Source organism: Ciconia boyciana, chromosome 6, assembly GCF_034638445.1.
Source record: "Ciconia boyciana chromosome 6, ASM3463844v1, whole genome shotgun sequence".
Lineage (NCBI taxonomy): Eukaryota > Metazoa > Chordata > Aves > Ciconiiformes > Ciconiidae > Ciconia > Ciconia boyciana.
The window spans coordinates 53942395-53968357 of NC_132939.1; the positions used below are offsets into that span (position 1 = coordinate 53942395).

Below are 25963 nucleotides of genomic sequence, written 5' to 3' on the forward strand. Positions count from 1 at the left end.
AAATCCTGGATCATGGTAGAGGTGTTCCAGGCAGGTTCCAGCCATCTTCTGTGGAACTGCTACTTTGCAGTAATAAGGTTGAGATAGAGCTGTATGAAGGCATCAGGCAACAGCTATCCATATGAGAAAATAATGTGAAATAACTACCTGTTGTCAGAAAGAAAAGAAAACTCATCCTGAGGTTCTTGATCTCTAGCTCTTTAAAGGCAGTTTCTAGAGAGTATATCAGCTGGAGGTCAGGGAGAAAAAAAAAATCCACGATCCCAAACCTTGGGGTCCTTTCAAAGTTATCTTGAGGACATTAAAACCATTAACACAAAGCCCAGTACACATGAAATGCTGCACTCTGATATGCCGATTCATCCCCATGTTGTGCATCCGTGTGTCATCACTGACTCCCTAGATCGGGAGATGAGATTTCATCATGCCTTTCAATTTTCTTTTTGTTGGCAGAGAATTGTTAACGTATTTTTATTTGATTGTTTGACGTTGCCTTAATGAGTGCAAATACTTTTTTATAAAAGAGAAAAGAAACTAAATGTAAGTCCAGGGTTTAATAAGGTATTAATGTTACTTTTTATTGTAGCTAATCCAGTCTTGTATAGATATTTTCATAATTTCATACTGATGGAAGGAGAGTTTTGAAGGCTATTTCATTAATACACCATCCTTTACAATACATATATTAAATGGATTTAATAGTTTAGAGTTGAGTCAGTTATTTGCTTCATAAGCTGCCACTTACCATTGCACAGATAATCGCATTTGGCAGTCCTCTTTTGGTTGAGCAATGCAAATTGAATTAATATACCGCAGAGATAAAATTTGCTCATAATTCTACTGTTTGTGAGGTGAGGGCTATGGAGGAGGATGCTTACTGTGCCTCCTGCCATATGGTACTTTGCCTGCAAATAGAAAGCTTGATCTTTGGCATCACATGGCGTTACACTGATGCACAAATGTCTCTCAAAGAAGTTGGGTGGTATTTCATGTCATTTCATTGCACTTCATTTGGATCCTCTGTTGCTGTCCAGGTGGTATAATCCATGAAACCAGTTTACTAAAGAGTTATCTCTAAAGGAATTTCCTTGCAGAATATTTCAAGTAAACGTGTGCGTTTCTTTGAATTGCCCATTCCTGATTTGCTTTAACACTGGTGCCTAGATTAGTATCGAGCAGAAGCTGAACTGAGTATTTGAGAGAAAATCCACATGTCATCCTGCTACAGAAAACTGGAAACAGCTGTCTAATGGGAATGGGAGCTTAAAGCTTGGTAATTCTTTTTTTTTCTGGATGGCATCCAGGATTGTCAGTGAATTGTTCTTTTTTTTCTTCTTTGGTCCTTGTAAGATTTTTAAGTTACCAACTTTCATGTATAAAAGCACTTGCTGAGTATACCATTTTTCTCAACTGACAATTCAGAGTTAAGGGCTTGTTAGCTTGTGGTGTTAGAAAGGGTTATTTTAAAATTTGAGATTTATGTGATTTTTTTTTCATGAATTTAGGCTTTCTGCTATTCTGTAAAAAATATAGTTTTAATGTACTATGGCACATTTATGATTTTCTAATGACTGTTAAAATTTATTATATCTAATTTGGGAAGTAGTATTTAAAAGGAGAACTTTCGTATGACACATTTTATATATGAGTAAACTAGTTTCACTGTGATAATATGATCTTTAGGTTGACTTTGTTTCCAGTGTTAACACTGGAATACATAACTAAAACAAGTCAATACTTTTCTATGAGCAAAAGCAACCCTGCTCTTCTTTCTAAAGTACACAATTGCTGTCACAATACTGACAGTGCACAGGTTATGGAAGAGGACCAGATAAGTGTATTATGCCGTTCCCTGAGACTACCTACATGTCTGTTTGGCTGTTCTGAGCTCACCACAGTAATTTCTGAGACTGTCACCACTTCAGCACCTGAGCTAATATGTGAAACGTGACAGGGGACTGACCCTCTTGACATCAGTGGTAAAGAGAATATGGGAGTGTCCTGGTTTCAGCTGAGATAATTTTCTTTATAGTGGCTGGTATGGGGCTATGTTTTGGATTTGTGCTGAAAACAGGGTTGATAATACAGAGATGTTTTAGTTGTTGCTGCACTAGTCAAGGACTTTTCAGCTTCCTATGCTCTGCCAGGTGCAAAAGAAGCTGGGAGGGGACACAGCCAGGATAGTTGATCCAAAATGACCAAAGGGCTATTCCATCCCATATGATGTCACGCTCAGCATGTAAAGCTGGGGGAAGAAGAAGGAAGAGGGGACGTTCGGAGTGATGGCGTTTGTCTTCCCAAGTAACCATTACGCATGATGGAGCCCTCCTTTCCTGGAGATGGCTGAACACCTGCCTACCGATGGGAAGGAGTGAATGAATTCCTTGTTATGCTTTGCTTTGCTTGCATGCGCGGCTTTTGCCTTACCTATTAAACTGTTTTTATCTCAACCTTCGAGTTTTCTTACTTTTGCTCTTCTGATTCTCTCCCCCATCCCACTGTGGGGGAGTGAGCGAGCAGCTGCGTGGTGCTTAGTTGCCAGCTGGGGCTAAACCACGACAGGGAGGAATTTCTCCCATTGCCATCAGGATGCTTTAAAAGTGGCTAACCTTCCTTTTGTAAAAATCTTCCCAGTGCACTGATTTTGAAGAACAGTATGGGCCAAAGCCACAAATGTTTTGAAAGCAAGAGTGATTCTAAGGTATATCCCATTCATTGCAACTCAGCTTATAAGGACCCCTGCATTCAGGGAGATGTGGTTGGAAGAAGTGATGGTTTTTTGGCTTTCAGTCAAATCTTCTAACAGATTATATTAGTACAGAATTATAAATTAGTGCAAGTTGCAGTACTGTGAAGGTTGTTGCAAGTTCAACTCTTGGTGCACAACTGTTGACATTTTACTGCTGACACCAGGTAACAACGCATGCGTTTGCTTGACAGGTATAAAGAAGCTAAATTCTGCACACAGTGAGGAGTTTGCTATCACTGAGGCACAAATACATGTGCATGAATGCAACACCAAGCCTTACTTAGGAAGATGAGGCTCTGCAATGTGAAAAGGGAATTGCATATAGGCAGAAATAAACTGAATGCAGAGGTGCCTAAAGCTGCTTGCAGTACTTAAACAAATGACACAAATTTGAAGTATTCAAGCTGGCTTGTGAATATGATTATAGAGGGGGTAAAAGTGGAAGTATGTAATTCTGTCTTCTGTCTGTTCTTTTTCCCCTTATACCTCTGCCCTGAGTGAGTCTGATGATCAACAACCCCTGAATGTCAGGGCAAAAGGTTAGGTATTGCAATCTCTAGATGTAACATGTCCTGAAGGAACAGAGGAACACGGGCAGAGGAGCAATATGCAGGCATTAGAAGGAGAAGTGGGCTTCTGTGTATATCAGTTGCCTAACTCCCTTCCTGCAAAGGCAGAGTGGAGCCGATTGCGTGTGTCCTTTCAAACAACTACAGCTCCCTTCTCCCTATGAGGAGAAGTTTAAGAGTTGTAACGGGCTTGAATGCTTAGCAGGTATTAAGAGTTGGCATGTTTGTTGCCTCTGTGAGTAAATCAACTGCTGATAAGGTGAAGAAATCACATGTCGAGGCAGGTTATAAAACCACAGATCCACGTGGTTGTTGAGATGTTCTGTCAGGCTTAGGAGATTTTGAAACTTAACTTCATTGGCAGACTGCCTGTCACAGTATGGATAGGGCATATGGGAACAATGCTCTGATGGTACCCAGAAGTAATCCGGTAACAGCCTAAGTCCAGGCAGGTGTCACTGGCATGCCTGGCTTATCCTGGCTCCTGCATACCAGATCTTCACTCCAGAGTCATGCAGACAGCTTAAGCTGTGCGGCTGCTACTATATTCTGTTCTGAGGCATGTTATTTGCATGCCTTGTGTGGCTCTTTAGCCACAGACATCTCAGCCAGAGCTTTTTATCAAAGGTGAATCATCCTTTCTGTCATGGCATAATCAAGGATTTTTTGTTTCCATCACTCAGAGAAAAAGGTGGTGTCCCCTCCAAGTTGTGGCTGCATAAGCTGCTTTTGTTCCCCCACTCATTTCATGACTGGGGAGAGGGAATGAGCTGCAGAATGATGACAGTTCCAATATAGACTTGGCTTTCTTGATGCGCTCCCTTCCCCCTCAATAAATCTGTGCTTGATAAGATAAGCTGCAGGAGCCATGGGTTTGCAACAGTACCAGCAGGATAAATATTTCTGTAGTTCTAGCTGAGTTTAAGATGATTGGTGTATGTTCCCCTCCTTTTTTTGGCAAAGGTTAGCCCCATTAGATGTAATGCTCTTCATTTCATCTCCTTCTCCCATCTGTTCTGTCTCTTTTCAGTAGAAACCGAGGAGATGTAGCTCCCACTCAGGCTGCCAGATAGCTCTGTCTCCCATACATGAGAAAATATCTCTGTGTGAAGTAGAGCGGTGCCCTGCTGTGCACACACATGAGGGCAGACCATTCTCTCTCAAACTCTGTGATAATGTCATATCCCCTCTGTCAGCTCATACAGATGAGGCAATACCACTGCCCCCGTCAGTTAAGTGATGTTGATTCCCAGGCCTAAGCTAGGAGCCAAGGGAATCCAAACAGCCTTTTCCTGAGCAACCAGGTTATCATAGAAGTAAGGAAGAAAAACAAATCTTTGTTTAAAATATTAAAATCACGATACAGCGAGTAAATAAAGAACAGTGCATGTAGGTAAAGTATACAGAATTTATAGATGGCAATTATACAAAACCTATGATTATCTGGATAATAAAGCCATAAAGACAGCAAATGCTTGTACTGAAAAACTCCAGACTTTACCTTGGAACTCACTGGCAGGTGGCCATTTCATTAAGGAAGAAATCTTACTTACCAAGCTCCAGAGCCTTGCTTAATTTCCCTGACTTTTAAAGAAGATTTTGTAGTGTCTCTATGTGAGAACAATTGCATGCCATGTGTTCTGTGTAGAGAGGAGCATTATCTTTGAGAAAAGCTGTCTTCATGTTAATTCATTTAAAATTACCTCTGTGAGGCAAGCAGATATTTATTACAAGTAGTTATTTATTATGAATAGTATATCACCAGACTATATATAAAACAAGATGGTTTGCAGTGAAGGTGGTTTGCTTTTGCTTGGTAATCAGATGCCTGGGCTCATTTCTATCTTCTGGCTCTCACCTTTGACATCTTCTGGTCTTCTGATTTCCTATTTAGTATTAACTTGGAATAAGTAAAGTCACATTAGAAAGATTAGAAAGATTAGAAAGATAGTGATTGTTATTCATGCTTCTTGAAACTTCAGTTTATATTGACTTAACCATTTTTAATGTTATACTGTGAAATATTTTACAGTCAACTGGATGAGATTACCAGCGAGGTAATGGCTTCCCAGATGACACATCTGTTTTGCCAAATTACAGGACAGGAACATATTCCCTCTGCTATACGGTGGCAATAAGGGGGATGGTGCTCCTGGCACGAGCACCTGTGATGGGAGCTGCAAACCTCTGCATAAGATTGTGTGAAAGGATGTACCCCCTGTGCAAGGTCATGTTATCATCACTAGAGCCTTACACCAGGGCTCTGGTCGCTGTTGTCCTAGTGTGTTGCTGGAATACATGTATTCTTACAGCCATGGCTTGAATGGAGGAGACAGAGGACAAATGGGGGATGCAATAAGAAAAATAGTATACATGTCCTGAATACATCCATGTGGGCATGGTGTTTTAGCCAGTGATGCAAGAACAACCATATTGTGTAAGATGCCAGTAGCTATAGCTCTGGGTCTTTTCTACCAAAGGAGAAGTATCCTTAATGCTTTTTTAGTTATTAATCATTTTAGTTAATATTAATTGTTAGTGGGCAGAATTTATTTAAAACCACATGCTTTGGGTGCTGATTAACTTTTTTCCATAATTTATTTCATGTGGTAGGGAATAACTCCTCTGAGAAATTTTGCTTTTGGCAGCTAGTGTAGCTGATAAGAAGTTCTTAAATTTGATGGTATTCCAGTATTATTCCAGAAGGGTATTCCTCCCTGATTGCTACATGGGGGGAGCGATATTACTGTATTTTACTATATTACATATTACTATATTACTATATATAGTAGTATATTACTACAGGGAACCTGCTTGGCTGTTACATACATATAAGGTTCTGTTGGCATCTTAAAAGGTTTATCTGTAGATAAAAGCATTGCAGATTGCTGCATCTTCACCAATAGTTTGTGAATTATCCTGCACCGTCTTCCAGTAAAAGACTAAGAATGTCAACTCTAAATACAGTGTCTCAAAACTACATTGCAACCAGTTTTCTCCCAGTTTAGGTATATTTCCACTATCCTTTTCCTTGTTTGAGGGTAACAGTGATGAAAACCAAAGAGAAAGGAAGATGTTTTATTCACATCTCTTGATTTTAGAAGTACTTGAATTTGTTTGGCTCAGTAGGCAAATGTCTTTTATTTACGGTGTGGTTTGCATTTGTATAGCAATGCTATTTCCTCACACTGTTTCATAAGGTCACAAATCTCTTTACAGTGCAAATCATGGCCCTTGAAGACTCTGGAGTTCTGTAGCAACCCAGACCCACTTTCTTGAAGCTAGTCCTGCTAAACACTAGTGTGCTGATGGTCTTTAGGCACTGAAGTCTTTAGGCACTCTGCATACCCTTGAATGGTATCCCATAATTCAGTGAGTGATTGGGTATTATTGTGCTGTTGTGCTGATGCATTTGTATATTTATATCCACTATTGCTTTCATTTTTCCTGGTGATTACAAAAGGAGGACCAGGAATAGAACATTTACCTAGGAGTAGGAAATCACATTCAGGAATACCTAAGCAAAATTTAGTATAGACTTATATAGTTTTTGTTCTCTGAGATTTAAAAGAAAAGATGCACCTATATCTTGGGAAAGCTCTATTCAACATATCAAGTGTTGATATCGGTTCCAGTCAGAATACAACAGTAAGAACAGGTCTTATTGAAAAGCCTAATGAAAATCAGTAATGGAATTGCAGTCAGTCATTGTTGATGAACTTTTATTTTATGCTAAATATTTTATACACCGTTAGTGGTTTTAAACAAAACTATAGTGGCTTTCAAATATTAGGTTGGAGGATTTAGAGAGATTTCATAAAATGGTAACTTTGACTTTTGGAAGGAAGGTATGATTTATGTATATAAGGTTTTAAACACTGTCTGCTGCCAGTGTATTCATTAAAAAATAACACATTTATGGTAGTGGGCACTAAGGAAAACACAGAGCTATGGGATCTTCAACTTTGCATGGAGGCACTGCTCAAGTCTTTGTCAAGCTAGACATATGCAGCAATATGTAGGTGTGTGTAGTACAGATGAGAAGAGGCATTTCTGTATTTATATAAAACTCAAAAATTGAGGACATGAGAAGTCATTCAGGTCTTTGAAAATAGATTATCCTCTCACTGTAGATAAGATTTTCAAGTGTGTTTGGTGATTTCAGGTAACTCAAATTTAAGGTACTCTAAAAAGTGTAATCTTCAAAGAGTTACAGTGCAACATGTCCTAAAAATAAGGCTGGTTTAGAGTGTTTGAAGTTTAGTAGCTAAAAACATCAACCATACCTCAAATTCTTGGTTTCTATGTTCATGGTTGTTGTTTGCAGAATTATATTGAGAAATTGAGAGAATATGCCATTGAAATTGAAAATGGAACAGCATAAATATCATATATTGTGCTCTTAAGCATTTCTTTACACTGGCAGACTTGAATATGGGGAAGATGATAATATATTCCCTCTGTTTCTTTCCCTGAGTTTAAGTATATTATGGTAAGTTCATAAGTACCTTGTGGAGCTTATCTTGTTGTCAACCTACATCTACAACTCCTTGTGGAAAGGAACATCTCTTTCTGAATAATAATTTAATGACTTCAGTGCATTTGGATTCCAGTGGATGAAATAATTTTCACCCTTAAACTTCCCAGACTCCTGAGCACTATAGATCTCTATCCCTGCCTGTCTTGTCAATCTGGCTGTTTTTTATCTCATCTATTTCTTCATGCCTTTGATTTGGTTGCTGTCTTTGTCTCCACCATCTGGAATAACTTTTTCACTCTGTTGCCTCTGTGTGGAACATAGATCCTTTAACTGACCTCCACACAACTTCACTGTCACCCAGAAATAACCCCAAAACTCATGTCTTTGCACATTCCTATTGTCCACCTACCATTTCTGTTTCATTCCTTCCTTTGCCAGATTTAGAAAGTAGACTTTCTGGAGAAAGTACTTGGAATCGCTTTAATCTTTGTGAAACGATTTGCAAGACTGTGGAGCCCTATAAAAGTTTGTAGTTAAGAACCTGATGGAAGGTTACAACCACTGCATAATTTTTCAAGCAAGGCACACTTAAAGCCAGGAATATTATTTCAGGATGAATTTTTGTGCCTGTGCCTATCACTTTGGAACTATATTTAGAGGAGACACAGAGGAGATGATAGTAAAAATAAGGCATTAAGAATGTCAAACTCTTAGTACAGTGGAGGTTCGTTTAAGTCACTGGAACAATGATAACTAATAACACCTAAGTATCAGTTCTCTGTTTTTTCTACAGAGCAGAAAAGAGATTCTGAGTTGGCAAGCTATAATGTAGTAAATAGGCAGATACGCTCATGTTTGGTCATATATTTCGATAGATGCATCCTTATTTTTCAGTCTTCTGTTTATAGATGCTGTAAAATTTTTAAAAACCCATATATTTCTCTTTCAGCCATTAATGAATTTCCTGAAGATGTATTTACAAATAAAGAACGGCAGCAAGGAGGAGTTCTGCTTCATATCATTGCCGTAAGTTTTCCCCTACTGTGCTTCATTTTTGTTTTCCTTTTATTTGTCTTGTAAGATGTTAATCATCTTAGTGGCCTTACTAAATAGAGCTCTGTCTTTATCAACATGTTTCTAATACTTTGATTTCAGTATTTCTAATGTGTCTGTATGGGTACAAATGCTCAAAAGGTAACATCTTAGGGACATGGTTTAGTGGTGGACTTGGTAGTGTTAGGTTAACAGTTCAACTCAGTGATCTTAGGGGTCTTTTCCAACCTAAATGATTCTATGATTTATGGAAGAAAATTATGCAAGTCTGAATTTGCAGTGCCTACGCATTCATCCTCTTGAAGATAAAATCCTGGCCACATGGATCACAGACTTGTATTTATATTTCATCTTGTATAAACAGGGATTGGGATTCCTTTGTTGATGACATCAAGCATGATGTGGAAGATTTTTGGTTCTCTTTCTTTCATATTGTGCCTCTATGCAAAAAATGCGATTATTATTAAAAAAAAAACCAAACCCTGAAGAAATATAGAAAATGTCATGTGGACTTTTATATTTTATTGTAGAAAAACCAAAACAAGTAAGGCTTGCAGGCTCCAGTTTTCCATTCCCATTCAGGGAAAATAAAGTAAAAAGGAGTTGTGTTTGATTGACAACAGCAGGATTAGGCCCACTGCATAAGCACAGCACATAAAGCCACATAACAGTGGGAGAACTACATGTATGCAGGGAACCAGGATCATTCCTGAGAGGCTTGGTGCAGTGAGCCATAGTCAGGGTCCGCTTATTTCCAGGTGTGATTATTTCTTGAGTATTGTTAATCAACATGGTGTTACTTTCTGTTTAATTACTTGGTCCGATATTTAATTGAAAATATAGATGATGACTGTGTAACTTTGTAAGCCTTACTCGTTACTGTCCTTTATATGAAGTCTGTTGTGGTACCCTATTCTGTCAAACTGTGGTACCTTTCATATTCTAGGGTCTGGCAAACATTCTTGTTCTAAACTTAATCTTACATTCAAGAATCTGTTTTTACGCCATAAATTGATCAGCAGAGGGATTTTTATTTGGAATGGAATAAAAAATGAAGCTATATATTTCTGCTAGTCTGAATAAATATAGCATTGCCTTCTTTCCTCTTTTCATGTACAGGAAAAATCTGAAGTATTTCCTGAATTTATTTTCTTTACAGGCTCTTTATATGTTCTATGCCTTGGCTATAGTATGTGATGACTTCTTTGTTCCATCCTTAGAGAAAATTTGTGAGGTATGTTAAAGAACTTTATTCCTCTCTTGGAAATTTATTCAGAGAATATTATAGAATCAAACATTTTGTGCCATCATTGTTTGGAGTTCATTCCTGTCAACTTTTTGGCCTCAGTCCTTTTCAAATGATTTGAGCCTTCCATCAGAAAATGAACCTGTGACCTGGGCACATTGGTCCCCCTGGCCACAATCAAGGAGGAAAAATGAAAGATTTAATGAGATCAGATGGCAAACCCACTCTTAAATACCTGAAGCATGTAGCTAGGATGGATATGACATATGGATGAGTTGGGTTTATTATTGTACTCCTAGTTTTAAAAGTCACTTGTGAAGAGAAATCATACATAGACAAATTAATGTATTGGCTATGCAAATTTTATTGCACATCTACCACTGCGTCAGCAAGGAGAAAGCAAGCGTATGCGGTCCTAGCATAAAGTGGAGAAAAGGGAGAATGCATGAGAAAAGTATGTACCTTGTTTTGATATGGAATGAGAATACATATTTTATATGCAAAAAAATAATAAATAAATGTAATTCCTTTACATAATTTTTGAGAAGACTTTGCAAAATTGCCTGTAGGATTCTAATTAAGTGAGTTGATCGGGACAGGGTAGAATTTATACTTGGCATGTAAATGTTGTGTTAGGTAAGGCTTTGATGACCTACTACAAAATGAATACAAAATATGAAACCAGATTTTAATTCCTTTTTGAGGGCAAAATGAAAATCTGATCTCCTTTGCTTTTTACCAAAAATGTGTGGGGCCACTTTCTGGAAAACTCCTGTAGCTAGTTAAAAAGTCTGTTTTCCTATGGATATATGTACTAAATTCCTGTTAGCGTTACTCAGAGCTATATACTTACACTTATTAATAGAAGAACAAATAGAAGAATAAGGGAGGTGGCCAATAATAGTAAAATACTCAAAACAGATCTTTTCTTTCCCTTTTGAGATGTTCTATCTTCAGCATGCACCTTATACTCCATACTTAAGTTGTACCAGTTGGGTTGTACCAATTAAGTTGTCACTGATCCTTCATAAAAACTTTGCCTCTTGTCTCATGTTCTGCTGAACATTAAAACGGCTAAGAAGAATTCAGATATCACACTTAGTTTGAGCTCCTGCAACAGTATGGCTGGTAATAGATCAAATGGTACAGTAAGGGCTTGTGTTTATGTTTTGTCAAGTTCTGTAGGATGCCATTTTCATCAGCACAAAATGTTGCATACAGCCTGAAAAATACAGGATTTCTGTACTGGTCCTTTTGTCACTAATCACTTTTCTATCCTTGGAAGAAAAATAAGGTACTAAAGATGAGTCTAGAGACTCTCAAAAAGGAAAAAGCTCCTCCATAAAACCTTCTTTAATAGTGCAAGGGAAAGATCTTCAGGCAGTATTAAATTGATGCAGCCCACTTGTGGAGCTACACATGTTTCTGCTGGTCTGAGAACTCTAAGTTATCTATATCCTATTAAAGCTTAAGAGACACTGTCATAAAAATAGATCTGTCTACAGTACGCAGGCCTCTCTGTGTCTAATTGGACTAATTTTGTCTGTGTCAGTGGACTCATTTTTTATTAACACAGTTGTAAAGTGAAGCCAGAATCAGGCCTGCTGTTTGTAAGATTTGTTCACAGAGGTTATATTTTTCTCTTATAGACTTTTACTTTCAAATTTTAGAAGCTCCAAGAATTGCCCTTAATTCTTGAATGATTGTGTTTAGAGTTCCAAAAGTAGATTAATTAAAACAAGTTCCAAACGTAGGTTAATGAAAACAATTTGATATGTTTACAATCTTTTTGAATGTGCAGAGATGCTTTTCTACATGTAAGCCACAATGGGCTATTCAGTTGTATATAAGTAAGTAATTTTATCTGACACTTCACTGAGTTAGGGTATAAACATTTTACTTGCCCAAAGTATATTTGCCTTCTCAAAAGGCAGTGTCTAATTTTGTATCATGTGACTGTTCATCCTTTAACAGCACTGTGGCCAGAAAATGAAGAGCTTCTATCCTTGCAACTGTAGAACTGTGCAATGTAAATACAGTAGCAGTGCTGAAATTACCAATGCTTTTCTTCCAGAAACTACATTTGAGTGAAGATGTTGCTGGAGCCACGTTCATGGCAGCAGGGAGCTCCACTCCAGAACTGTTTGCATCCGTTATAGGTATGGAGCCCACACACTAGCTTTTATGAGATCTGCTGTTAAAAAATCAGCATCAGATCAAGCAGAGGTATCCAAAAGTGCTACCATTCTTCTGTCAATTTATAATCAGCAATTGCAGCTGTCAGCTAGTCTGTGGTTCATGGTATAATTAACTACTCAAAATATCTCATGAAACTGTGAATCTCCTCTCAAAACACAGAGAGGAATGGCTGATTCTGAACATAGGAAGTAAAAGAAGAGATTTATTGCAGTCCCCTGAGAGAGAATTTGAGATATTTGATGCCTTCTTTCTTCACAAATAAAGGGAATTAATTTTAGCAAGGAAGTAGGAGAACAGGGAACATGGGAAAAGAACAAATTAATGTATAGATAAGTCAGATCTGCTAAAGGCAGAAGGACATGGTGAACATTATTTACAGAATTATTTTAAGTGATCTCTGAAATATTAAAGATTATTGGTATAGAGAGAAGGTCTAAATGGCAAAAGTAGTACCTATTAAGAGAAGAGAATGAAGGACACAGGATTACACTAATAGAGAAGGGGGAAAGCAGCAAATTTCATAGAATCATAAAATAGTTTGGGTTGGAAGGGACCTTTAAAGGTCATCTAGTCCAACCCCCCTGCAGTGAGCAGGGACATCTTCAACTAGATAAGGTTGCTCAAAGCTCTGTCCAACCTGACCTTGAATGCTTCCACGGATGGGGCATCTACCACCTCTCTGGGCAACCTGTGCCAGTGTTTCACCACCCTCTTTGTAAAAAAATTCTTCCTTATATCTAGTCTGAATCTACCCTCTTTTAGTTTAAAACCATTACCCCTTGTCCTATCGCAACAGGCCCTGCTAAAATGTTTGTCCCCATCTTTCTTATAAGCCCCCTTTAAGTATTGAAAGGCCACAATAAGGTGTCCCCGGAGCCTTCTCCAGGCTGAACAACCCCAACTCTCTGAGCCTTTCTTCATAAGAGAGGCATTCCATCCTTCTGATCATTTTTGTGACCCTTCTGTGGACCCGCTCCAACAGTACTGAGTACTGTACAGTACTGAGTAAAGTACTCCAACAGTACTTTCCTGTACTGAGGGCTCCAGAGCTGGATGCAGTACTCCAGGTGGGGTCTCACGAGAGTGGAGTAGAGTGGCAGAATCACCTCCCTCAATGTGCTGGCCACTCTTCTTTTGATGCAGCCCAGGATACAGTTGGCCTTCTGGGCTGCGAGTGCACATTGTTGGCTCATGTCCAGCTTTTCATCCATGAGTACCCCCAAGTCCTTCTCTGCAGGGCTGCTCTCAATCCCTTCGTCCCCCAGCTTGTATTGATAACTGGATGTTGCCCCGACGCAGGTGCAGGACCTTGCGCTTGGCCTTCTTGAACATCATGAGGTTCATGTGGCCCACTTCTCCAGCTTGTCCAGGTCCCCTTGGATGGCATCCCATCCCTCAGGTGTGTCAACTGCACCACTCAGCTTGGTGTTGCCTACAGACTTGCTGAGGGTGCACTCGATCTCGCTGTCAATGTCATTGATGAAAATATTGAACAGCACTGGTCCCACTATGGACCCCTGAGGAACACCACTCGTCACTGACCTCCATCTGGACATTGAGTCGTTGACCACTACCTTCTGAATGCAACCATCCAACCAATTCCTCATCCACTGAACAGTCCACCCATCAAATCCATATCTCCCCAATTTAGAGAGAAGGATGTTGTGGGAGACCGTGTCAAAGGCCTTACAGAAGTCCAGATAGATGACATCCGTAGCTCTCCTCTTGTCCACTGATGTAGTCACTCCATCACAGAAGGCCACTAGGTTGGTCAGGCAGGACTTGCCCTTGGTGAAGCCATGTTGGCTGTCTCGAATCACCTCCCTGTCTTCCATGTGCTTTAGCGTAGCTTCTAGGAGGATCTTTTCCATGATCTTCCCAGGCACAGAGGTGAGGCTGACAGGTTGGTAGTTCCCAGGGTCATCCTTTCTACCTTTTTTAAAAATGAGTGCAATGTTTCCCTTTTTCCAGTCACCAGGGACTTAACCTGACTGCCATGACTTTTGAAGTACCATGGAGAGTGGCTTGGCAGCTACATCAGCCAATTCCGTCAGGACTCTGGGATGCATCTCGTCCGGTCCCATAGACTGGTGTATGTTCAGGTTCCTCAGGTGGTCACGAACCTGATCTTCTCTTACAGTGGGAGGGACTTTGCTCCCCCAGTTCCTGTCTTGCAGTCCACCCACTCGAGAGGTGTGGTAAGAGACGTTGCCAGTGGAGACTGAGGCAAAAAATTGTTGAGTACCTCAGCCTTCTCCTCATCCGTTGTTACCAGTTTGCCAGTCTTGCTCATCAGGGGGGTACGCTTTCTTTGACCTTCCTTTTCTGGCTGAAATACCTGTAGAAGCCCTTCTTATCATTCTTTCCATCCCTTGCCAAGTTCAGCTCCAGCTGCGTCTTGGCCTTCCTGACCCCATCCCTATACAACCAGGCAGCATCCCTATACTCTTCCCAGGACGCCTGTCCCTTCTTCCACTGCCTGTGCATTTCTTTCTTGCCCTTTAGTTTGACCAGTAGGTCTCAACTCATCCATGCCGGTCTCTTGCCTTCCTTTCCTGATTTCTTACACCTGGGGACTGAGAGCTCTTGTGCTCTATGGAAAGCATCCTTAAAGATCTGCCAGCTCTGTTCTGCTCCCTTGTCCTCGAGGGCAGTTTCCCAGGGGGTCCTGCTGACTAACTCCTTGAACAGCTGCAGTTTTGCTTTCCTAAAATTCAGGGTCCTGACTTTACTCTTCGCCTGATGCATATCCCTCAGGACTGCGAACTCCACCAGTGCATGATCACTGCAGCCCAGGCTGCCTCCAATATTGACATCACCAATGAGCTCACTTGCGTTGGTGACCAACAGGTCCAGTATCGCATCCCCTCTGGTAGGGCTGTCTATTACCCGGCTTAAGAAGTTATCCTCAATGCACTCCAGGAGTCTCCTGGATTGACTACAGCTCGCCACGCTACTTTTCCAGCAAATGTCAGGTGGTTGAAGTCCCCCAGCAGGATGAGACCCTGTGAGTGCGATGCCTCCTGTAGCTGGAGTAAGAAGGCTTCGTCAATAGGCTCCCCTTGATTGGGCAGCCTGTAGTAGACACCAACCACAAGGTTCCCTTTGTTGCCTCGGTCTCTAATTCTTACCCATAAGCTTTCAACCTGCTCATGGGTATTCTTCAGAGGCAGCTCTTCACAATCTATCCATTTCCTGATGTAGAGGGCAATGCCTCCACCCCTCTTTCCTCGCCTGTCCCTTCTGAACAGCCATCGACAGCCACACTCCAGTCATGGTATTTGTCCCACCAAGTTTCAGTAAGGGCAACTAGGTCATAGCTTTCTAGCAGTGTGGTGGCTTAAATTTGATAAATCTGTCTTTAGTAAAGCCTTAGTAGGCTTTCTGCTACTATCCTGACTGACATTTTTACAAACTTTAGGGAAATACAGTCTAAAGGAATGCACTATAACCTCACGTCCAACTGACTAAAAAGCAGCAAGTGTAAGCCTTTAAGGCTCCCTGTAGCGAAAGATTTAAAGTACCAGTAGATACAGCTCTGTAGCGCATTCATGTTATCTTTGGTTCTGTCTCAGTGCTGAAGATTACATTAGATAATCCCTGGAGGTAATTTTTGTCATTCTGATACAGTTATGTTACAGATAGATATCTGAGGCATAGGTGGGTTCAGTACTAAGGGAAATCTGAAAGTCAGTACTAGAACAGGTTAAGTCTGAATCCTGGTTGTCTGTTCGAGTCAGAAGGCACACATTACTGCACCCAAAGTGGCTACCAGTTTTTTGAGGGAAAAATCTCTTACTCCTATGAGACATTGCAAGGAAGAACACACTGAATATTAAATACCTGAGAGAAAGGTTTCTGTGCTTTTTTTGTGCTGTTTCAAATAAATTCCATGCTCCTGATGTGAATGAAGATGTTTTATACTTATTTGAATGGATTACTGTACCACTAACAACCAAGCTGTGAAATACAGGACTTAGTGTTGAACTAACTAGCTAAGAAATCATTTACCTTTAATAAAAATATATATGTAGAGATGTTAAGCCAAAAATGGGGAGCTGCTAGCTAGGCTAAAAGCACAAAATATTCCACAGAGAAGTGAGCATTTATTATGAAACATGTTTTGGTTAAACTTTCAAACAATCTCTTGTTCTCAGGTAGTACATGTTCTAAGTAATTGCCTGTGATATAAAATGAAATAACAGAGGTAATAATGCATGTTTTGCTCCCTCTGCAGGTGTATTTATCACTCACGGAGATGTAGGAGTAGGGACCATTGTTGGTTCAGCAGTTTTCAACATCCTCTGCATTGTTGGTGTCTGTGGAATGTTTGCAGGACAGGTTAGTAAAATACTTATCTTTATGGAGTTCAATTGCTTACAATTTAGGGGTTTCTGTGAGCAAATGGTAAAAAAATAAGGAGTTTTAGTCAAAACCAAAAATGAGCTGGGTTTGTGAAAAATGTCAAATGTTGGAAAGAATTTATGAATGCTTTACAAAGAGCAAATGTTTGCAAAAGTTCAGCTGTAGTTTCAGCACTCTGAACATGTAGCATACAGAGGAAACTGGTTCCTTTTCATACAATACTGTGTTCACAGTCAACTGATCAGTGGCATCTGCTAGTCCTTCCTGGTATTGATGGTGATCAAAGAATCTAGGATACAAGGATGAGATTTGCTCCATCGACACAGTAGACCGTGTATTAAATTTTTTCAGGTATTAAGTCCGATATATCCACAAATATAATGAAGTGGGAAATCTTGATTTGCTGCAGTACAATGAATTGTACTTTACAATTGAAATTATGACCAAATAAAATATCATTAGTAAGAAATGTATTTCATTAATGGAAGTTTCTATATGATTTTTATTACTGGTGGTTATTATAGATCCGTTGTCTAACAGACTGATATGTCTTCCTGTTAGCATAAAACTGTGATTGGTTCCAGAATCGTTGCTAATAATAATTCTGCTCACACACCTAAATGATTGCAAGATAGAGGCCTTTGTTTTGTCTTTAAAATCACATATTTTTGTTGGCTGAAGGTGTGATATTTTTCAGGTGGTTTGTCTCACCCAGTGGGCCGTGTTCCGGGACTCTGTGTACTACACGATATCTGTGATCATACTTATTGTTGTAAGTAGTTCTCTTGCCAATTAATGTGTTTCATTGCTTGAATTTTTGGAGGACCAGTCTGCTAACCACTGATATACACAGGTAAATAATTATTTTCCTAGCTAGTTCTAGTGATGTCTGGAAGTGATGGTTCAGCCCTACAATATGGTCCAAATATGAAAACTTCATACAGCCCCACAGAATGTGCGTCCATCATGTCCATCAATGTCCATTCATTTTGTATCTACAGTCTGTAAAGTTCTGGAGGCTAGCAGATTACTGTTACACAGTGCAGTTAGCACTCTCTAATGCCCTAGGGGACTGCTTGTTGTGGAGATGAAAAATTTTCAGCTGCACCTCTATTTTAAATAGGGACGGTGGCTGTTTCTTGCTTCTACGCAGTAATTTTATTTCACAGATTCTGGGTAAATTTTTCTAAATAGAACACAAGTGAGATACCACTTTGTTCACCTAGAGCAATGTAGTAGTTCCTGAATGTGCACATTTATTGTGTCTTGTGGCAAGAAAGGGAAGACTCCACTTTGTTTTGTAATAAATATGGATCAGTAGCTGCCCATTCAGTTACAAGAGTTATATAGGGTGGAGTAAAATGTGTGTAACCACTTGGCCTAAGAGCAGAAGTAAAATGGCTGCTTTTTCTGCTAAAACTAGTCCTGTTAAAAGGACTCAGAGCTAGGTCTCTTCAGAATACAGAACTTTGCTGTCATTTACACTGCACAGCATGTGGGTACATGTGTGCATATCTGTCTGTCTTTCACATGCTCACACTGTTTTACTGAGTAGTATTTATAACAATCACTGAAAGGGATCCAAGCCTTGTTCACAAGCTTTATGCTTTGTGAGGGGCACAATCCATACAGTGAAAGTTCCGGTTAGAAAGGGTCAAAACTCAAATAGCTTCTAGCTAGGTATGGCTGATATTTATTGAATAAATTTGACTGTTTTTCAAGATAGATCAGAAAAATGGTCGACTTATGTGTTTCCTTTTTTTTTTTCTTCTTCTAGTTCATATATGATGAGAAAATAGAATGGTAAGTTGTGTAAATTATTCCCTACAATCCCATATTTGCCATCAGACTGATCAGTAAATAGAGTTGCAGTGTAATTAGCTGTCATTCATACATGTTGGGAGTATGAGCTGGATTTGACACCTGGGAAATCCTATGTATTTTCTTTGGTTATATTTTTTATGATGATCAGGGAAAACTAAAAGAAAATTTAAGAACCTGGAAACATTAACGAAGTAAATAGGCTATAGGTAAGGCCTGAAGACTCACATGTGCAGAGAGGGTAACCAAAGTTCTGCTGCTCTGATTCTGGCTCTTAAAATTTATGGGGCTGCTAGGTGTCCCAAAGAACAGTCCAAGGTGGGATCCTAGTAGAAGATCATAAGCATCTTCTAAAAGAGTCCTCTCAGAGTGCCTGGCCTGTGCTTCAACACTGAAATGACAAAAGGCCTTGGCATTATGATCCTCAGAGGGTAATATGGTTTCAGTCTGCATAGCACATTTCTGAAATATATGCATTACATTTTCTTTGCATGTTTATTGGAACCTGAGAGTCTGCTTCCCCCCCATTCTGCTGAGATACCATCTAATCTTAATGATGTGAATCCTGTGTACACAAATGTGACTTGTACTAGATGTTTAATGCACACTCCTACATAAAACTTGTAAAGCATACAGCTGTTTGAATGGCCTTTTAACACTTTTTTTGTTTGTTTGTTTCTTTGAGGTGGGAAAGCCTTGTACTCATCATTATGTATTCATTCTACATACTTATCATGAAGTAAGTGCTTTTCTCCTCTGTATGCCTTTTAGGTGTTAATTGACCATCATTCTTTTGGTGTGGTTTTGTCCTTGGCCTTCCTGCTGAGGACAATACAGCCAGTCATGTTTCTGTGTAAGATCTCTTGCTTTTTCATGCTTAATCAGTTTCGCTCTAGATTTGTGCTCAGTCAACAGCAAATATTTTCATGCATCCTTTTCATAGTGCACAGAGGAAAAGTAGCTCTCAGAAAAAGTTGAGAGAAAATGTCATTTATACAAAGATGTATGAAAAAGTCCACTGGGTACTCTGGATTGTAAGCACACAGCATGTCAGCTATTACACATATTTTGTAACCTCTGGAGAACAAGGTTAAGGAACATTAGACAGGCTGCTAAGCATGTACTGATCTTCAGATCTTCTCATACCAAATTGTATACTGACATCCTTCTTCTGTAGTGTCCCTGCCTCTGACAGGAGAGTCAGAGGTCTGACTGTTACTGCAAGGGTCTGTGAGTCCACCGTTCTACTGCAAGTTGCTTAGACTTATCTCTTGGTGGCCTCCCCTCACAAATCACCCTTTTTAGAACTTCAGCCTTCCTTTTCTCCTACATCAGGTCTTAGCAGAGTTCATTGACAGCCCTCTTAGATCCCACCCTAGTGCTAAAATAGATGCATTCTTTCTTTAGAAGGGTATAGTCAACAGTCCCAGAAATGCTCAAGCACCTGCCATGGGCAACACAGTACTGAGAGAAATAGTGAGGTGAATTGCGAGCTGATGCAGGAGGAAAGAAGCCATTGTATAGTGAATGCCCTGGCTCCAAAATCCGCAGCTCCAGTGTTTTGCCTTCACTAAATCTGCTCTAGTGTCTTTTTGCAGTTTGCTCTATCTCATGAGAGATAGGTGCAGCCCTTGCTTTCCTATCAGCTTGCCACTACATTGGATAGTCCTTTCTCTTAACTTCCTATTAGTTGCCAGAGAACATGCATCTAAGCTTTACTGCTTGCCTGCATAAGTTGCTCTCAGATGCTTAGAAGTTTGACAAGGAAATGCAGCAATCCAACCTTTTCAGACCTTTCCTTTGCACTTTCAGGTACAATGTGAGGTTGCAAAATTTCTTCACCCTTAAAAGCAAGAATGTTGGAAATGGTGACACAGTCAACAATGAGCTGGAAGATGGTAATAAATGTTATGCCTCTAGTTGTGATGACCCATCCATTCCATTACTATGGAAAGGTAAGGCTGAGCAGACAGGACTTGGAAAAAGAGTAGTGCAGAGGATATCCTTTTTATTTCTTTAATGCAGATCAAAACAGTGTTACTATTCAATCATAAGCAGGAAATTTTATTGGGTTAACTTGACAATTCAGCAGTCAGACTGCCAGATGAAAAAAACCCAATCAAAATTTTTTTTTAATATTCTGGAAACAAGCTGCTTTGCACATTGGCAATTTTGCTCCCTTTTTGACTCCTGTTCAGTGATGAGCTACAACACTGTGAAAGAAATTTTTTTTTTTTTTTTTTGCCAGGAAGAAGGTAATTTTCACTTCAAAAATTAGTTTGGAACTAGAAGCTGAGACTTGGGTGTTGAAGGAAAGGACATGGGCAGATCAGTGGGCAGTAGGGATTACGTGTTGAGTTCAGATCCTCTGAAGACTGGCTTTCACATGCCTAAATAGCTCTGCATACACTGCCAAGCACATATGTAAAATTGAGAAATGCAGGTTCTTTGCTGTCTGTGTCTTTGTCATAAAGGGGAAGAAGATGATACCCAGCTCCTGGTACTGAAGGTAAGCAAACATACCTGGGTATTTTGGGCTTTTTGGTAAGCCTGTTTTTATCACTGTCTTATCCCTCTTTTCCATTCCCTCTTTTCTCTGTAGAGAAAAATCATTCCTACCTTCAAAGCACAAACCATATAAGTTAGTGAGCTCTTGGGCTACTCTTAACAAGTGAGGCCTCCCTGCTTTGCTCTTTGCAAACATCTCCCATTCTAGGAGACTGAGCTCAGCAGCAATGTAGGTAGCATTTGGAAAGGTCCTCATGTAATAAAAAATAGTGGCAAACAGGAATTTAGAGCAGACTTAGAGAATCCCACTCTTTTCTGCTTTTAGTGTTTAGGCTGGGATCTGTTCAAGGTAGGTACTGTCACTTACTACAGGTTTATGTAATGACAGCACACTGATACTCTGGTCTTAGATAAGGTGTTTATACAATAGTTTAATAGCAATTTTAAATTACTTCTCATGGGACATTGTAGCATAACTAAATGAAGATGTCTTTGAAGTACTTTGATCTCATTTTACAATGAATTTTTAACTGATTATGATGTAGTGAAGTCTGTCACTTGGTTCAGAGGATACCTCCTAGGGCAGTTTTTACTTATGTATTCAAGTGGGGACACAGGAAAAGGGTGATCCAGTGAAAGAACACAGATATTAGTGTTTTTTACCTCTGAGGCATTTGTTGGGTTCTGATGTCATCTCCCTGCATGTCATCTCCTCTCTAGCCACTGCATGGTAAAGGGATGATAGCACAGAGTGCTTGCCTGTCCACCTATTTCCTTTTCAGGAAATGTGAAGATTATTCAGTGCTTGTGAAGAACATGCAGAACTTTTAGGAAAAGGAGCAAGAAAGCTAATAAAAGCCTGGACTCATGAGAATGGTATCTCCACTAGTAACTGTCCACAGCAGATTTCTTCTCTCATTTCTTTCAAAGATGCACCGAGACTGCAGTTTCAGTCAGATTCCCTTTACCTTCTCCAGCACCCATTACACAAATTCATGCTGCATTGGAGGGACCATTGTTCAAAGTGTGAGAGTGTAGATATTATCACAGGCAAACCCACCTGGGATGAGAGAGGACATGAAGAAGAGATTAAGGAGGTGACAGGGTTTGGAGTGAGCAGTGGGAGAGGAGGATGGCAGTGTTAGCCCAGCTGCTTTATAGATGGGTGCTTTATGTGTCAAGAAGCTGTCCTAGAAAACCATCACATGGCTGCCTGTTGCATCTCCCTCCTGTTGAGCCAAAATATGCCATGACCGATCAGTGACTCGCTGTTAGTTGACACTTGGCTGGCTTCACAAGCTGAGCTGTACCTTCCCCAGCAGCACCTTTCAGAAACAGGAGCACTGCTAGTAGCAGGGAGAGAACTAGAGCTGGCCTCTGCCTTACCTCCAAGCAGTGGTTAGCAAGTTTCAGGATCCACGGAAAAACCTCCCTTGGCTTCATCAAGGTGTAGGTCTAACCTTAATCTGATTTTCCACAGGAGGAAAGTCTGATTACTTCCCAAAAAAGAACAATTGCTTTGGGTGAGGAACTTTCTTCCTACCAAGGATGGTTAGTCTGTTGCTCAAGGTGCAGATAAAAGGGGGGTTCACATGCTGCACAGCTCTCTCTTACGCTTGTAAGTTTTATTACTTTCAAGAGCTTCCAATGGTACAATATAAAAGCTTCCATTACTCGAGTTTCAGAGAGAAAAATGAGAGCTTTTCACCGTAGGATAAATTCAATTTCAGGGGCGAGTTCTACACACACAGGTAAAGGTGAAGTATTTGTACTTTGTGAATAACGCTCCTATTTTAAAAGTACAAGCATGTGGCTCGCTGCCCTTGGCTTTTATTATGTTGACCCAAATTTCCACCATGTAGCATGGTTCGATTCCTGCCTAAACCCAGAAACTCTTGAAAGAAGTGGGTTTCTAATGGCCTGATCAGGAGTCAACTGAAGTCAGCAAGAAGCTTTCAGTTGATTTTGACAGGGTTGTTGGTGATGACCATTTGTGGTGAGCAGGAAGTTTGGGTAGTTTGTTAAAAGGAAAAGCCATTCTCAGAAGATATTTTTCTAAGGAATATCACAAAGAAGAAGCGAAAAAGGCTTTTCTCTGTCTCACATTTGAGAAAACCACTTTTGCGATTTTTAGGTGGAGCCTGTTTGTACCATATGGGGCCAACGTATGTATGCTTATGGGCACAGCGAGTGAGACTGAAGAGCTATTACTAAAATATAAGAGCAATGAGCTGCAGTAAGTCAAAACAGCTGCAGTTAGTTATATATATATTTATAGTGATGTATTCTACATCAGTGCTGAGTTTTTTATCATGGTATTTCATCAAAGCTGAGTATGTTTGGTCACTGTCTCCTTAGTGCTCTAAGAAACAGTTCAGAGTAACTGCAGTGCTTCCATGTTTTTCATAACACTGTAAGATAAAGAAGCACTTTGGAGACTTCACTGGAGAAACACACTTGAGAGCAGTTAATCTGATGAGACTGTTATAAAGATATCTTGTCTTTTTGCCTTACCAGGATTGCTGTCAAACATTTCTTTTTCTTTGTCTAACTAAAGCAAATGTTAAGCTACTGTGGTTGAGTCCTTTTCTGTGAGGATTGGTTCCTAGGTAGCCTCTTCTGTGAGGACTGGTTCCTAGGAAGCTTGTCTGGCTATATATTCCTTCACAGAAAGGCTGCTACACTCTAACTGTAAGAGTCATTGGAATGGATGTGCTCCTTATTTGTGCCATCAGCTGCAGTACTTGGCAAGGTTAATTTGTTTTAGATGTCGGGGTGGGGGGAGGATAATTGCTCCTTTATGTTTACCAAATGCAAAATTACTACTAGTTCTGTTCTCCATTAGAGATATGAAGCTGCAAGACAAAACTACAGAGTGGATTCTTTGAGTAGGGCATATTTCTTTGTGAAACCAAAGATCTCTTAATGACACTTCATGTGACCGCAGTGCACTCATTGAAAACTCATTTTAGTGAAACAAAGCAAGACACTCAAATGTTAAAGGGTAAAAGATATAGCTGTTTAGTGGTGATTTACAGGCTTGCTGGGTTTTTCTGGTTGAATGATAATGGAAGGATATACTTCTTCAACTTCAAATATGTTAGAACGTGCTTGAGACAGCAAAGCCTTTATTGCACGATGTTATTTACATGCATGCATGGATCCAGTCTTCCTCCTGAAAAACAAAAATATTTCAACACTGTAACAATGCAAAAAAATAACAATATAGATTTCAGTGTGTTTAGAACAGGTCCATTTTAATTCCTTTGTTTGAGTTGAATGTTTTCTTAGATCTCCTTTGCTTCCTGACTGGAACCATGCACTAATAATTATCTTTCACTTCTACCTCCTAAATTCTCTTCCTCTTCTTAATGTAAGTAACTTAATGCAAAAGGGGAGTGGGAGGGTGAAGTCAAGCTAAGCAAAGCAGAAAACAAGCAGCAAAGAATTTTGTTGGGTTTTTTTTCCATACATATTATTACGTGTAATAATTAATATTTATTACAGTCATATGCGTATTTCCTGCCCTGCTTTCTAACACCACATGGGTATGTCTCCTGTCTGCTGAGCCTTGCTCTGCTTGCTATGTGTAGTCTGTAGCATTTGTGAGAATATTGGTTTGTTGTTGAGCTCTGAAAGTCCTTGCCTGTATTTGTGTTGATTCCCAATATAATTTTGTCTCTCTGTTTGTGTTCTTAACATGGTAGAACAAAACTCTTAACCTTGGTACAAGTTCCTTTATATTAACAAAGGCTTACTTATAACATACATTTGTTCTTGACAATTATTTTTCATAATTTCAAATCTTGTCATGTTAGAGATATTGATAATATTCTGTGACGGTAAAGTGAAGATTTCCAAAAGGAGTGAGCACAACATTAGGGACTTCTGGATGTGCAGCACCTTGATCCAATGGGATAGCTTCAGAGGTTTCAGGAGGACTGTCTACACTGCCACAGTGCAAGTGCTTTTAGAGAAGGATTACAAAATTGTAGTGGGACATAAGCAATGAAAACTGGTACTACAGCATGAATGGCTGGGTAAAAACTGCTCCCACTCATTGGAGAGTGGGTTGGTGGCTACCTTAGCAGAGTGAAAGTCCCCTTTCAGCATGTGATCTAAACAAAGTGCACAACTGATGAGCAGATTCACCAGGCTGCAGAAATATTACAGGAAAGTCACTTGTGAATTCAAGCATTCCGATGAATATTACCCCCACCTGAGCCTGAAAAGAATGACTCTGGGTGATGGGAAGCATGGTAAGATCAATTCCACAACTAACTCTGTCCATTGTGATCATTAGTGAAGGGGATGCAGCAGTACGGCAAAAACAGTGTTGTGATGGTGGATGAGATCATCTGCTCCAGTCCCCCCAAATACCGTTTCCCTGAAGCTGGATTACGGATTATGATTACAAATAAGTTTGGACCACGCACCAGAATGCGGATGGCAAGCCGACTCATCATTAATGAGGTAGGTTCATTAAGAAAACAATAAATGACCGTGAGGCAGAGGGGTTGCCAAAGAGCCGTGCTCATAGTGATTCTGGAATTCAGATTCTCCCAGGTTCCTAGGGATGGGCTAGAGCTATGTCTTTGTCTAGCAGCTATGTCACAGCAGATTTGAAGATGGATTCCCAATTGGTGATGCTGCCTGTCTTAATGGGAGGGCAGTCACCAAGGAGGGACTCCCTTATCTCCCTGTCAGAAAATGTTTGTTTTCAGTGTGTGTGTGTGTATGTGTGTGTGTGTACATTTGGATTTTATCTGCAGCAGAAGAATTGTTTTTGATCATTACAAAAGTGGTCAGGCTAAGAAAAGATAATGGACAGGCAATCAAAAATCTTTAAGAACTGCTCTTATTTTAGCAGCACATCAGGATCACATCAGATGTATGCCTAAATCTTTAGTCCTCAGTGTAGTCCTCAGCTCAAAATGAAAATGGACCAAAATATTTTCATGAGGGGAATTTGC

General features: G+C 39.9%; 1 protein-coding gene across 1 annotated transcript in view; it reads left to right on the top strand.

Annotated features, from left to right (window-relative positions):
• SLC24A4 (solute carrier family 24 member 4) overlaps nt 1-25963 on the top strand; it is a 96790-nt gene that overhangs the window by 48771 nt on the left and 22056 nt on the right. Inside the window, exons 3-11 of the mRNA XM_072864900.1 lie at nt 8748-8824; nt 10011-10085; nt 12172-12256; nt 16534-16637; nt 17359-17433; nt 18439-18464; nt 19168-19221; nt 20295-20437; nt 25294-25463. Coding sequence (XP_072721001.1) covers nt 8748-8824; nt 10011-10085; nt 12172-12256; nt 16534-16637; nt 17359-17433; nt 18439-18464; nt 19168-19221; nt 20295-20437; nt 25294-25463 — 809 coding nt within the window. The remainder of the gene's footprint in view (nt 1-8747; nt 8825-10010; nt 10086-12171; nt 12257-16533; nt 16638-17358; nt 17434-18438; nt 18465-19167; nt 19222-20294; nt 20438-25293; nt 25464-25963) is intronic.